The sequence below is a fragment of the Kryptolebias marmoratus genome, linkage group LG15 (genome assembly GCF_001649575.2).
Source record: "Kryptolebias marmoratus isolate JLee-2015 linkage group LG15, ASM164957v2, whole genome shotgun sequence".
Lineage (NCBI taxonomy): Eukaryota > Metazoa > Chordata > Actinopteri > Cyprinodontiformes > Rivulidae > Kryptolebias > Kryptolebias marmoratus.
The window spans coordinates 9727161-9741395 of NC_051444.1; the positions used below are offsets into that span (position 1 = coordinate 9727161).

Consider the following 14235-nt stretch of genomic DNA (forward strand, 5'->3'; position numbering starts at 1 on the left):
GAGATTGTAAACACGTATGGAACGTAAAGCGTTTTGAGTTCTGCACGTTTTCTAACGCCCACCTCGGATCTGTGGGATTTTCAGCCTGTTGGAACACGTCGATAGTTCTGGGATTCGGAGAAATGGCCGTTTTTGTTTGAACGTTTGGCTACCCAATTTCAACTTAAAGTAAAAACAAAACAGTTTTGGCACTTTGTCCTTTCATGGCTGTTACTAAGGGCGTTATTTTGTAAGGTGTAACATCAGGCAAACAGTCATATTGTGACTCCAAGGCTGTGTATTAAGTTGTTTTTTTAAAGTGAAGGTCCAATGTCAAGATAAAGCATCTAAAACGGGGTCTTCAAATTGGGGCGTGGGTCTGGTTTTACGCACAAGAATATCACAGGCTAACTAGTCATGCCAGCAGCGGTGAAGCAAAGCAGGGGAGTTGTTGAAACATAGACGTGTCGCTGTGAAGGAAGGCGGGATGAGATGTCTCCTGACCTCTGAGCGAGCTTCGCTGGACCCAGAGGTCAGTCGATGGTGGCTGTGGCCGGGTCTCAGCTCCGCAGTGCCAGCACAGAGTGAGAGCAGGAGGGCGTCCTGCTCTCACTCGATCTGTCAAACATTGCAAAATGAGCTTCCTCTGGCCAGCAGCAGTACAAACACTAAAAGCAAGGCTTTTTTTTTTGTCGTTTTTTTTTTTAAAACTTCCAACCCCAAAAGCATAAACATATAAAAATGGCAGGCTTTTTCTTTTAAAAGAACAATGATTAAAGTAATAAAAACATACAAAATTCATTTGTCTTCATAATATATACAATACAAGGCTGAAGCACCCTTTAAAATTCTTATTTTCAAATTTTCTATTTTGAAATAAAACATTTCCTTAATTCTTTCCAAAAAAAAAAAAAACAATGTACATTTTTTTTTTAAGTTCTTCCGTAATTCAAATAGTTCTTTGTTGTAACACAGTACCACCAGGTAGTTCTTCAGCTTTTATTCTTAAGTGCATTTCCAGTTCAAGAGCTCGCGTGGCCACTGTGATAAGAATCAGTCCCGACTGACTGGAAGCCTTCGCGTGGAGCTTTCAAGTCTTGTGACAAAACCCCCTCCAGGGGCAGCCGCTCCTTCATTGGCAGGATTGTCTGTGTAGCTGTGGCGCCGAGGGATGCAGGGGCTGAACGGCAGAGCAGCAGGAGCAGGAGAATGGGGAAAATCAGGAGCCTGTGTGTGTGTGTGGTGATATTCAGGTTCTCCTGCCTCACTGATCTCCGGTTGGCTACGTTGGCACGCGTTGGTGGCTTCTGGTGCACTCCCCTGGCAAGCCACAATCCAAAGACTAACTGTCCTTCACTGAATGCTCCCGTCTCCTGCGCATTCGCCTGTCTTTTCATTCACTCGGCCCATTTTCTCTCATTAATCTTAGCTAGCCAGCCATGCTCTCCTTCATGGAGCCACAAGGACCAGGCTGTGAAAAAATAAAACTCTGGGTCTAAGTCTGGAGGGGCGATGGCTGGGGCCGGGGTGTCATCACTTCAGAGTGTCGAGGTCACCTTGGAGGGTAGCCTTTGTAATGACCGCCTCTCGGCCAGTGTGTCTGTGGCAGTGTCAAACACTTCCTGAAGTGCTCCAGTTCTGCTTGTAGCTTCTCCCTTTCCACTGCCAGCTTTTGTCTTTGGGACATCAGCTCCTGTGAGACCAAAAAAAAAAAAGGTAAACATTAGTAAGAGCACATTCTCATCTTGGATTATGGTTGTATGTCAAATAAAGAGATACCGGCCCCATTGCATAACCACACTTTCCTAACAAAGCGCAACGAAGTAAAGCCTTGTTGTTGACAAAACGGCTGAAACTATTTTCTCCAAGCAGCATTATGTGTGTGCCCTGCATCTTACCCCCATGCTATGAGACAGCTGCTCAGCGGTCAGACTGAGGTTGTAGTTCTGAGCTTCTAGCCTTCGACATTGGCTCTGCAACACCTGTCTCTCCAAACTTTGCTCTGTGTCACAAAAAAAGATAGTCGTTGAAAGTTGTTCAGGTCAGAAATAAGATACAAACATGTCTGTTCACACCAACCTCTAACTTTAACCCAAACCACATGCGAAGTTCAAACACGTATCTTCATAATTCAATGTTTGAAATAAACCAGAACACAAAAAAAAACAACTATTTTTAACATGCGTGTAATGGAGTAATGCAGAAGAACAAATGCTGCCCTCTAGTGTTGAAGGGAAGCTACAACAACTCTTGTATCATTGGAGCTGTTTGTCTTGTGTATTTTTTTAATTCTGGTATTTCATCTTATTGTTGACCCTATGTTTTACTTTGTTTTACTTTGTTACAGTCATACTAGGTTTTGTAATTTGACTGAACCATAAATTTAACAACTACAAACCTCAAGTTTAGGAAAAAGCATAAAACAAAACAGTGAATTTATTTTAGGATTGGGAAAAACAGCATATTCATCTATTTATATATGGATGCAATTTTGAATATATAAACAGCTGAGATGTGAGGTTTTCTAGCACCAGTGTTATCACTGTGCATTTAATGTCGTTGTTTACCTTCAATATATTCCTGATAAGCTTCAAATATAGATTCGATTCCCTGCCACTTGGAAACCGGAGGCTCCTCTTCCTCCTCTTCCTCGTCAGAGTTCTCCGGACCAGACAGGTCTTCCCTCATCACAGTGGCCTCCTTATGGAGAGGCAATGAAAAGTGCTGCCCGTTGGGCTGAGGGTGTGTGTGTGACAGCGGGTGGGGAAACGATGGTGCATTGGAGTGAGACTGGGAATGTGGCTGTGGCTGTGGCGGCCGGCTGGGGGTGTTCTGCAGCTCAGGGATGTTGTAGTGGACGGAGGACTCCTGGAGGTGGGATGACTCCGACACACCTGCAGATGCCCCTAAAGGACAAAGACAGGAGAGGGAAAAAATAAAAATAATGTTGTTTTCTCCATTTAGTGAATTTAATGACAATGACTGTACAAACAGACAATACATTTTTGATATGGATCACTTCTTTTAAAACACTTAAGCAATGTTTCAATGTTTTTGTTATTTCTGCATCTTTAAAACATGAACCAATAAATGTGTGTTTCAGTGGAAGTTCATTAGAAAAGTGTTGGGAAAATTTAAAACTCATTTAGGGATTAGGATTTCCCTATCCTGCGTGAAACACACGGGTCCCATTGGCCGAGGAGTCTTGGTGTGATCTGTTTACCTTTGTGTTTCTGAAGAGCTTTCTGAGTGGACTGAAGCACGGATTCGTGAAACTGCTGGGCAAATTCCTCCGGAGTGAAGCTGTCCCAGGGTTTCGTGCGTCCGTTGATGCTGTGAAGCCCCTCTTTAGCCTGCAAGGGGAGCGGGGGCCGCAAGCTGTTTAGCAAGCTGGAGCTCCTCTTTGAGATGGGTCCTTCACTGGGGCCCCAGGCCTTGTCTGCGTAGACAGCTGGAGAGGGGGGTTCCTTTGGCCTTAATGTGTCTCCAAGGGATTTTGGATGGCCATTGGGGGATGCTGGGCAATGTAAGGGGGGGCTATGTTGTCTGACATTATGGTGGTCTTCAGATTCAGAGGAGTGTTGGGTAAACGCTGGATCTGCAATAATCACACCACATGTTATTCATGACGAGGTCAACATCCACAATAACACAACTGTAACACAGCTGTTAGAGGCTGTTCTTACAAATCTACTCGGATACAAAATAAAAATCAATACAAACACTTGAATACTTCGGGGGTGGGTAAGCATGTTTATTCATAGACATGTCTTACCAGAGATCGGTGCTGGAGGGCTCTTACACAGTGGATGAGGTGCATGCCTGATGGTATCCAGGGTTACACTCTTTTCTTTAATGGCTTGAAGCAGTTCAACCACCCTTTCATTGTCTAAGACAGAAAAACACGGTTTAGCATTTATCTTGTCTGAGTTTTACACTTACTGCTCCACTCATTTCTCCATGTTTGTGTTAAAAGAGGCCAAGTGATGGTAAACAGCTGAATGCTGCCATCTCCAGGTAGCACACAGTAAATCACACGTTGCAAGGCAATTGCAGTGAGTGTGAACTTGTTTCCATATGCGAGGACCAGTTCAGCTTTTAAAGTCTTTTCGGCACATATAAAAGCAGTTCAGGTTGAACGTTTGGTTTGAGGGCTCGGTAATGCATTACATCAGACAGCTTTGACACAAGTTCTCCCTTCTAACTGGAGCGATGCAAAACATTACACAGTGGCCACATTGCTTAAAACGTGCTGCATATAATAAAAGAGTACGCGGTTTACATCATTTTCTGACCCCTTTATGATTTCCTTTGTGGCTTGAGTCAGCGTGTTCGTGAGAGTGCAGTGCACTATGTGGAGCTCTTCTACAGTGAAGTATCAGAAAGCTCCAGATCAGACTGAGATATGTGTGTGTTTGTGTCTGAAATGAGATGTCAAAAAGAAAATTGAAGAAAAGTAACTGACAAAAATGTTTACATGGCAAGGCCACTGCATCGGTTCATGCGTGTACTAGTGTCTGACTACCTTCTGCTGATGTGGGCTCTGTTAGACTCAAGGATTTGTGTCAACCAAAAATATATAAAATATATACTAATTCCTAATTTTGATATTGTTCCAATGGTGGTAACAGAGATTGCCTTCTTGAAACACCAACTCTGAACTAAAGAGCCAGATTTTGTTAATAATAAAAGATAATATTGATGCACACTCAAGTCTTTTTGACTAAATAACACACTAAATAACTTTGAAGTGATGGTTAAGGTTTACATTTAAAATAAACGGAAGACTGACTTAACCAAACATTTAACATGTTGGATTTAACAGTGCTGACGGACACAACTCCCCCACAGACTGACCTTTTCTCTGCTGCATAGTGACATGGGAGAGTTTGAACATGGTGAGAAATCGCTTCTTGTCCTCCAGCTCCGGTGCCTTGTCCATCTCCTCAGGAGTGAAGCGTGTGCTGAGCTGAGGCGGAGGGGGGGTGCGTTTGGATTGTGAGGCAGGCGGGGAAGGGCTGCGCTCCTTGAGCATTCTCCTTCGTTTCCTTCTCTTCTGCTGCACAAGCTCATCGCGCCTGCTGACTGTGGTCAGGCCTACGTGTTTCAGAAAATCTAATTTCTGCACAAAGAGACAAAAACAAAAACCAGTTATGCAATGTTTTATTGAGAGGACGTGTAACTTTTTCTGTGTAAAAGCCCAGAAGGCATATATTTTGGGTGGTATTTTACCTCTGTGGATTCATCAAGCTTGAGTGGGGGCTGATCTGCTACTCTCCTGAGATGGGCTCTCACCTCCTCTTCATCGCTTTCATCATACGAGTCATCCAGTTCATAATAGTAACCTGCAGAAAATCCAAAAGTTGCTCCTTTTCAAATCCATTTGTGAACATGACCAGTACATTAAAATATGTGCTTTTGTCTAAGCATGTTATTAGAAACATGGAATACCTTTCTCCCTGGCCTCCCTCCTCCTCTTCTCCTCCAGGTCCAGTTTACTGACAGGCCTTCGGTGCTGCTGTAGAAACTCGTCATAGATCAGCACTGTGTCTGGACCCATCCCCAAAGGGGCTATCTGTACCATCCCTGGCCCAGGGACCATTCCAAGACTCTGTCCATGTCTCCCTTGTCCCAGATGTCCCTGGAGGTTCTTCAACCCGGCATTGATTTTGGTGCTTCCTTCCATTTCATACTGGCTTGACAGAGGCAGCGATGCCCTCTGCTGGTTCAACAAGGACTGGGTGGATTTCTCGAGCTCAGCAAGGAAGGTGCTGGGCTCGGGAAGCCCCGAAGCAGCTCGCAGAGGGGGGTATTTCTCCATGGCTCCCACGTCACGCCTTCGAGATGCATCTTCATATTTGGAGGGTCCCGGGGGCAGCCGACTGAGCTCATAGTGCCCCATCCCTGAGAGCTCGTGGTTACGTCTGGATTCTGAGGCGGTTTCTATAAGAGCTGCAGGGTTCCACAGGGTGGTGGGAAGTGGAGGGTGGTGTTCGCGGGGCGGCTGCGGAGGCTTTGGGGAGATGAGGGGTGGAGGAGCACCTAAGTGGGAGTGAAGTTCTCTGCTTCCTGGTTCATGATGATTTTGTACGGACCTGCAGTGACAGAATTAGCAGAAAATAAGTATCTGTTCAATGCAAGTAAAACATTTTTTTTCCAAAACAGAGAATTTCCTTATTACAAATAGAGACAGAAAACAAAGCTCATGCCATGCCTACTTCCTTTTACCCATGTCAGTGTTTCTGTGCAAAGCGGCGTTATCAAACCCAGACAGAGTAGCCCAGAGCAGAGTGAGGATGTGGCCAAGGCACACACTTTCCTCCCAACACAGGGGCTGCTTTTTGATCTGTTAGGCCTTTGTAGTGATGCATGTGTGCACCCACAGACATGCACACAGAGGAGAGCAGTATACTAAATAGGAGGCCAAAAGAAATGTCATTCTGACAGGAAGCCAGAGAACAAAAAGAATGATACTTGGACGGGTAATAAAAAGATGTGGAAAAACAGTTGGGCGGTTAAGTTTTCGTGCTAGAATAGAAATAGTAAAAGGGAATAGGAAATAAAAGCAGACTGGTGATGGACACTTTCTCAAGTGTATTTCCAAATCAAACCTGGCAGTAGAGCACATTGCATGACCAGTCAAATTATCCATGCCTCCTGTTTGTGTTGTGTGTGTGTGTGTGTGTGTGCATGTAAGTAAAGTGTGTCTTATCTGCAATCTGCAGACTGTGAGCTGTGATTATGTGATTATACTGTAGGGTTACCGATAGTGTGTGTATATCTTTCCTGTTCTACCAGCATCAACCATAACCTCACTTCTGAATCATGCACAGCCGCACAAACACAGGCACTGCAACAATGGGAGGTAGGTAGGAGGCTTATGGTGTGCATGGTTGAGAGGATTAGTTGAGAATTAGCCTTTGTGTATCTAAGTACTCTCACTCGCTGCCCATTTGAAATCCTTACCAGTTCCCACTCACGAAGCAGCAGTCATCAGGATCCTGCTTTTCAACCTCAATCAACGCCTAAACATAGCTGCCCGTTTTCCCACATGTCAGGACTGGAAGGTAGCTTGGGCAAAAAATGAAGTAGACGTGGCGCTTTTGAGGGGTTTTATCTTTTTTTGCCTAGTCTCGCTTGAAAACAAACTTCTAAAGCCTGCCATCCTCTGAAGCTTTAAAGTACAGCAACAACTGTCCCTGTAACGCTAGCAGAAACAGCCAACCAATCCCCCTCGAACCCACAAACTGTGTATGCACTGAAAGCAATTCTCCTTTCTGCTGTCACAAACCCAGAACGGCTCGTCTCCATCAGATAACAGGTGGAAAATTGTTCTAAAATTGCTGAATCAAATCACAATAAATGCTGCCATGGCATGTGGTTTTTTTTTTAATTTCTTGGCTGGACTAAGCTTCGGGAGTGTTGTCTCACCTGTGCGAGTCCGTCCTGTGATCCGGTGCGTCAGCGGGCCGGCCCAAGTCCAGATGCTGCTCCAGAACCTGCTGGCGGAATTCAGACACCTGGTACTGACGATCCTCTTTCTCCTGCCGCAGCTTGCGTTGCCGCGCCAACCACCGCTCCTCCTCATTGGTCCTCTGTGTGATCATGGAGGCTGGGAGCCCCGTGGCTACAGTGCTGGGCCCCAAGTAGAGGCTGTGGCCTGAGATCAGGCCTGGAACAGGATGATGGGATTGAATCATTGATGAGTGGATTCCAGGTGGAACTGGTTTGGGAGCTGGAAGGGCAGGCTCTTTGGTTTTGTCTGCAGAGTGGAAAAAAAAAAATCAGTTTCAAAAACTTAATACACTAGATTAAGATGATTACCAGTACCATTTTTATTTAATCTATAAAACAAGTATAAGAAAAACTGGAAACAAGCATGACACCAAGTAACTACTTTTGCTCTGAATTGTTTCAGTATTTATTCATTTTTGATGTAATGTGTCTTTTTTCGAAGTTCATGTATATGGAAACACAATAAAATAACAAAGTTTAGTTATTTTATTGTGTTACTTGTAATCAATTATAAATAGCAGCTATAAGCATTTATGATTTGAAGCACTATAGTTGGCAATACTTTTCCACTTGATTTTAGAGTTTGTAAAATACCTCAAAACCTCAAACTACAATCCTCGTTAAGGTGAAGTGCTTGTGAATTAAAAATAATTCAATCTGAGTGTTGATTTGCTATTTAAATACATTTTAGGAAGACAAATAAGTCAACACTTTGCAGATCTGAACAAATATGTCAGATACTGTCAGAAGAGATCCAGCTCAGCTTGTTTTGTGTTTACTGGCCTACCCATTCAGAAACACTTCCACCATGGTTTTATCTGACCATCAGTCAGGAAGTCAGAAACATTCAACGTACATTCATTTATTTAACAATTCAATCTACAGATTCATCTTATTATCTAAAGTTTAAGCTCTAGTTAATGTAAAGTGTTGATGGGACTGGAGTTTATGGAGGCTACAAAGGATGCATGAACACATACCAGCCCGATTGGGGGTTAGTCTCTCAGGCTTGGTTCGTTCCTCTTGTCCCCTTAAAGGATGGAGCTCAGCGAGATAGTGGTTCTCCATGGCCTTGGACGCCTGCAGCTCCTTCTCTCTCAGTGCCCTCTCCTTCTGCCTCTCCAGTTCCTTCTCCCTTTCCTTCTCCTTCTCTCGTTCCCGCTCGCGCTCCCGTTCCCTCTCGCGCTCCCGTTCCCTCTCGCGCTCCCGTTCCCTCTCCAGCTCCTTCTCTCTCTCTCGCTCGCGCTCCCGTTCCCTCTCCCGCTCTTTTTCCCTCTCTGCCTCGCGCTCCCTCTCCTTCTCGCGCTCCCGTTCGCGCTCGCGTTCACGCTCCCGCTCGCGCTGCCGCAGCTCATCTTCCAGCTGGAGTCTGAAAAGCAAAGTGGACGAGGGAAGGAAAGAGGAAAGAGGACGTCAGCGAAGTCGGGAAAAACAACACATGATTGCGGCAGAGTGCTGAGATCTGCTCAACGCGTTCACCGCGCAGAACTTTACCTCTCAGACTGCAGTGCTGACAATGAAGGGTGTGCAAAGTCCCCAGGGTAGCGGACCCCTGGTAGGTGCATGTGAACAGCAGAAGGATGGATGGGGGGTAAAGCTCCCCCTGTTGGCAGTGGATAGAAAGGTGACCTTAAAGCAGAGAGGCAGAACGGGTCGTCCATCCTGGGATAGAAGGGATGCCAGAAAGAATTAAAAAAAAAAGACAGAAAGACAAAGTCAGTCTTTAGCGTTACAATGCAGCATTTACTTTCATTAACCCGTGTGCCTCCATCTCAAAAAAGCAGCAGCATCACGAGGTCCTCCGAGTTTCAAGGAGGCAGGAATATCTGTCAGCTAAGCTCAATCACCACACAGCAGCCAGGAGAAGACAGCGCTGTATGTTGATGCACAAGTGTGTGTTCCTGCGTCCGTGTGTGACAACCCCAGCCCAGACCCTCATTAAATCCATTACAACGCAGTGTGTATGATGGCTGCTGCAGTCCTATGATCTTGGATGACAAACTAGGCGCATGCAGCCTGTGTAATAGCCCGGAGCAAGCAGCGTCCTTCTGAACATGCACACACAATCATGTGTAGGGTGTTTCAAATATATCCATTTAAATTTTCCCTCTCACATTTAATAAAAACAAATAAAAAAGCTGGGAGAAACAGCAGAAATTTTGAAGCAGGATCTTCATAAAACGTTTAGAAAGTTTTCAGTGGTGATTTCTCTCAAACGTCTGTGAACAAGCTAAAACATACAATTAGAAACAACAATAACTTTAGTTTTCTTTGCCGGATTTCACTGGGTATGATCTAATTTTGGTAAAGGTCTGAAGAACAGAGCTTCACTGGAACATCTCTGACAGATATAAATGGTAATACCACAATTTATTTTCCAAAACGTGGGTTACCTGTATGGCGTGAATGAGGGGTGGGGCAGGTAGCTGGGGTGGTAATAGGCAGCTGCAGCAGCTGCTGTTGCAGGGTCCAGGCCTAAAGGCAAAGATGGCATCCTGAGGGCATCCTCAGTTGTGGCATAGGGCCGAAAACCGCGGAGGTACTCCTCTGGTACAGGACCAGGAGGCACAGTATTAGGCAACTGTCTGGGCAGGCTGATGGGTTCAAAGGGAGCAGAGGTACAACGGAAAAAAATATGCAGTTAGTTGGATTTGTTTGTGTTCACTGCTGTGTAAATTCATCAGAATTCAATGAAAAACTAAATGCATTCAAATCGTTTCTCAGCACTAATGTCAACAAGATGAATGTGTGCTGGTGCTGCTTATTACAGAAATGTTTACATGCAGATAAAGCCTGATCATAACATCAACCAGAGCAGCAACTTCCTTCAAAAACAAGACAACGTGCAGCATTTTCTTAGACACACAAAAAAAAGAAGAAATGTTTGACTCACTTAAGGGGCTGAAAACGTGAGTCCTGCATGACGGCACCAGGGGTGAGACCAAAGGCATAGGGGTTTCCCAGGAGGTGGGCAGGGACTGAGGGGCCACCTTTCTCCTGGGAGAAGGTCCCCTCAGCGCCCAGACGTTCCCTGCTGGCCCCTCGAGGCCCCGAGTCAGCCTAGAAACAGATACAGAGAGCGAGTCTTGGTCATTGTTTGTTAGAACCTGTGACCGTCACGGTTGTCGCTGCTCATGGAGCCGATCCTTTGAGGGGAGGGGGGAAGATAGGAGAAAGAATGAGCCTGTTTGTGGTGGAGCAGCCTCCCTCACCCTCTCTTCCTACCTCAGGCACTTTTACACAATTTCTCACACGGCATCTCCTGTTAAAAATAGACTGCTTAACAGGTAATTTATGGTAAAATGAAAGAAGCAGGCAGAGAGTGGTAGGAAAAAAAACAACAACAACAAAAAAAAACAGCTCCACCGTTTTTTTCCTCTAATTGTAAACAAGAGAAGACATCTGTATGATCGATGAGGATGCGGTAAAGGCAGACAACAGTAGTGCTTCTAGCGATGATGATGACTTTGATCTAAGTAAAAGGGTGTGTGTCTGTAATTTTGCACATATCATACTCAAAGCAACATCTACAGGGAAGACAACAAAGTCCAAAAAGCAACATCCCACTGCCTCCATTTCTGGATCGTCCTTCTTCCCTTTCACATCCCCTCCCTCCATCCTTTTGGCAGCAAGCCTAGTCTCACTTATTCAATCCCACAACAAGCAAACACAGACACTCAGCAGGCACATACACTGTTACAGAGCTACAAAAGACATCCTGCTGTGAGAGTGGGAGTGTGCTTTCTGAAGCTTTGGTTTTCCTTGGTCTACAAATGCAATTGTGGCATTGAACATTTTACAATCCTCACAAGTTCTACAAGGACATTGTTTACAGAAGGATGAGCAGTCAAGAAAAGATTTTCATGGGAAATCTGGAATATTTATCACACATCTTGCACATCCAGACTTGAAGTTGGCAAGAAAACAACAGGAGAGGGAGAGAGAGAAAGAGAAGACAGAAAAGATTGAGATGAAGCCATAAAGCCAGTGAGCTAAAGGAGAAGGCAGTTCTCGCCCCACTAAATTAACCTCTGGGCTCCCTGGGAATAGAAAAAGACCTTACAGCAGTACCACCGTCTCTCTCACCACTGCCTTTGATAAAACAAATCCCATTTACTGAGCCATTACCTCCACATCCTCCTCCACAGCCACTGACCCAGGCTGACACTGATGCGCCAACATCCAATCTTAAATGCCTCTAATGTTCAGACTCCTCACATGACCCTTTGTTTAAACCCCACTCCGCACTTTCCAGTAGTCTAATGTTACTGTTTGCTCCATGTGGTTTGTTGCGCTCCACTTAACACCATGGCACTTTATTCTCTCGAAGCAAGCAGAGTCTCCTCCGCCCCATCCCAATTCCTTCAAAGCTTTATGAGCACAGGGAGAAGGTGGATGTTCCCCGATGGCCTCACCAGCCAAGTGGAAAAGAGGGTCATGTATGTCAAAATCTGCCAGTATCACAGAGCGGTTTGGGAACTGCAAAATGCGGTTAATGTTTATTTTTTGCTGCTTGTCTTTTTTCCCCCTTCTTTTATGAGCCATAAAGTCTTTAAACATACTGGATGATGTTGGAAGTCAAATGTTTCTTTTATACAGCAGAATTTTAGCCTCTTTCCTCTCATTTGGCATTTTCACATTTTTTACTCCAGGATCAATTTAACAATCATCTACACGTTTAACTAAACAGTCAACCAATCAGGACAGGTTGTGAAAATGGAACAGACATGGCTGAGTTTTGTATTTAGTGCTGGCAACGAGGCAACAAAAAAGGCAGTGGACTTAAAAACAATACAACTTAAAATGTGACCATTAACGTCCAATAAAAGGAGAATAATTGTCTCCTTATCTGTCCAACAACGGGGAAAAAACTACATCCATACCATCCAGAGATGGTTCTCCATGTCACCCTGAGACCAAATGTTGGTGACTGCACAGACTAAGTTCACTGACTGAAAAAGGACAAACGTGCCATACGAAGAAGACAAAAGTATAAAAACATTATGGATGCTTGTTGTACAACATGACAAGAAAAAAAAAAGAATAAAAGCACACGAGGATGCAAAAACCATGCAGCTAATCTTAGAAAGTACACTGCTGTGATGCTGTCCAGGAGTTCAGTGACTTTCAGTGAGAAGGTATTCATGTATTGAGCTTTTCTGAACTCACAGTTTGCATATTATGTCATTCACAGATGCTGCATTTCACTGATGAAATGTGGCATAAACACGTAGAAAATCACAGCTAGTGGACAATGACTTCACGGTAAATTGAACCATAAAAACAGCTGCTTTCAAATCACACTAACTTTATCAAATAATAAACAAAACAAAGCTCCATAGTTGTCATCACAGCTTGAAAATTCCTGATGCTATAGGTATGGACAGATCAATGTTTCTATCGTAAAATTTGTCAGAGCCACCAATATCTGCATATTATCCAATCCACAGACCACTTTTCATGACATACTAATGCAAGATGTTGCTCATCAGTTACAGTTCATTCATTACAAAGTCATTACATGTAAAGGTTAATCACAAGCTAGCTGGTAACTAATATTTGGCATGGGGAGGTTTGCTGTGTTCGATATCCTGCCTCATATACAACACGTGCCTCACTGGGCCACAGCTTTAAGTCCGTGATGTAGTTACTGGAAATCGATGCAATTTCCAGAAACAAATTACAGCCAAAGTCAAATCAGCTGTACCTCTCCAACTAATTTTACACAATTTATATAAAATAACATGAAAAAGACATAATCAAGTTGTTCTAAATTACCTACTGATTGCTTTGGATTCTTGTTTTGTCAACTTATGCATTAAAAGACAAAATACCTGTTAAATATAGGATCACTAATGTTAAAAAAAAGTCATATGATATGGCCACATTACTATCATTACAACATTTTCTACCCTTATTTATTATTTAAGCAAATCTTCATAAAATGTTTAGATGTTACAGGTCATTACTAAAAAAGCACAATCGGCAAAGACAAAACTTTCAATCTGCACTGGAGAGGTCCCTCAGTGACTCAAGCACCTACACAATCAACCATTCATGCCATTTTGACCTCTCACTTGCTGAAAATACACTCTGCACCAGTACCCTGTCACATTGCACACACTAACCAACACACATGCATGCACTCAAGCTCAAAGACTCAAAGACACATCCATTAGCAGCCATCTTCCTCAGCGTGAGCCAGGCCCCTGTAACCCTCTGTGAGGGTGGTAGACCCTGTGCATTGTAGAGTGCTCGTTTATGCCTCTCAGATGGAGGCATGAATCCAAATTGCCAATTATAAAGCAATTACAGGCAGCAGCGGGAGCAGACTCCCGCAGTCATTAAAGCAAAATGCCAACGCACTGAGCCATTCCTCCTTCACTGCGTTGCCTGTAATCCTACCTCTGAATAGCAGACCCATGTCTAAGTCACTGAAATACCCTTCTAATATACAAAAAGATGGCACAGACATTTAGTGGATACTTTACAGCAGCTCTAGAAAGCAAAACTACTGACTCTGTGTATAACCGTTTGCTTGTTTTTTTTTTAGTCCTTGTTAAATGCTACTCAGTAGCAAAAAAGTTTGTTATGCTATCATCTGCATTAAAAGGAAAAATATTTGTGGTGTGTTTGTCTGTGCTTCTTTATAGTCTTCTGGCTCGTTATAAGGCTGCAGCACAAATGTTGGAGATGCCACAACGCCAGCTTTCATGACGCATTTCCCCTGCTGTTCCCCCG

At 44.0% G+C, this 14235-nt stretch overlaps 1 protein-coding gene across 3 annotated transcripts in view; it reads right to left on the reverse strand.

The window, feature by feature from the left end:
* Positions 1–636: 636 nt before the first annotated feature.
* gse1 (Gse1 coiled-coil protein) overlaps positions 637–14235 on the reverse strand; it is a 155377-nt gene continuing 141778 nt past the window's right edge. For all 3 annotated transcript variants that reach the window (XM_017404008.3, XM_017404016.3, XM_017404022.3), the window contains 13 exons: positions 10388–10554; positions 9888–10088; positions 8989–9156; positions 8475–8863; positions 7411–7741; positions 5431–6074; positions 5212–5324; positions 4837–5101; positions 3755–3868; positions 3203–3577; positions 2547–2885; positions 1878–1981; positions 637–1672 (listed from right to left, as the gene is read on the reverse strand). In XM_017404008.3, coding sequence (XP_017259497.1) covers positions 1532–1672; positions 1878–1981; positions 2547–2885; positions 3203–3577; positions 3755–3868; positions 4837–5101; positions 5212–5324; positions 5431–6074; positions 7411–7741; positions 8475–8863; positions 8989–9156; positions 9888–10088; positions 10388–10554 — 3351 coding nt within the window. In that variant the 3' untranslated portion in view covers positions 637–1531. The remainder of the gene's footprint in view (positions 1673–1877; positions 1982–2546; positions 2886–3202; positions 3578–3754; positions 3869–4836; positions 5102–5211; positions 5325–5430; positions 6075–7410; positions 7742–8474; positions 8864–8988; positions 9157–9887; positions 10089–10387; positions 10555–14235) is intronic.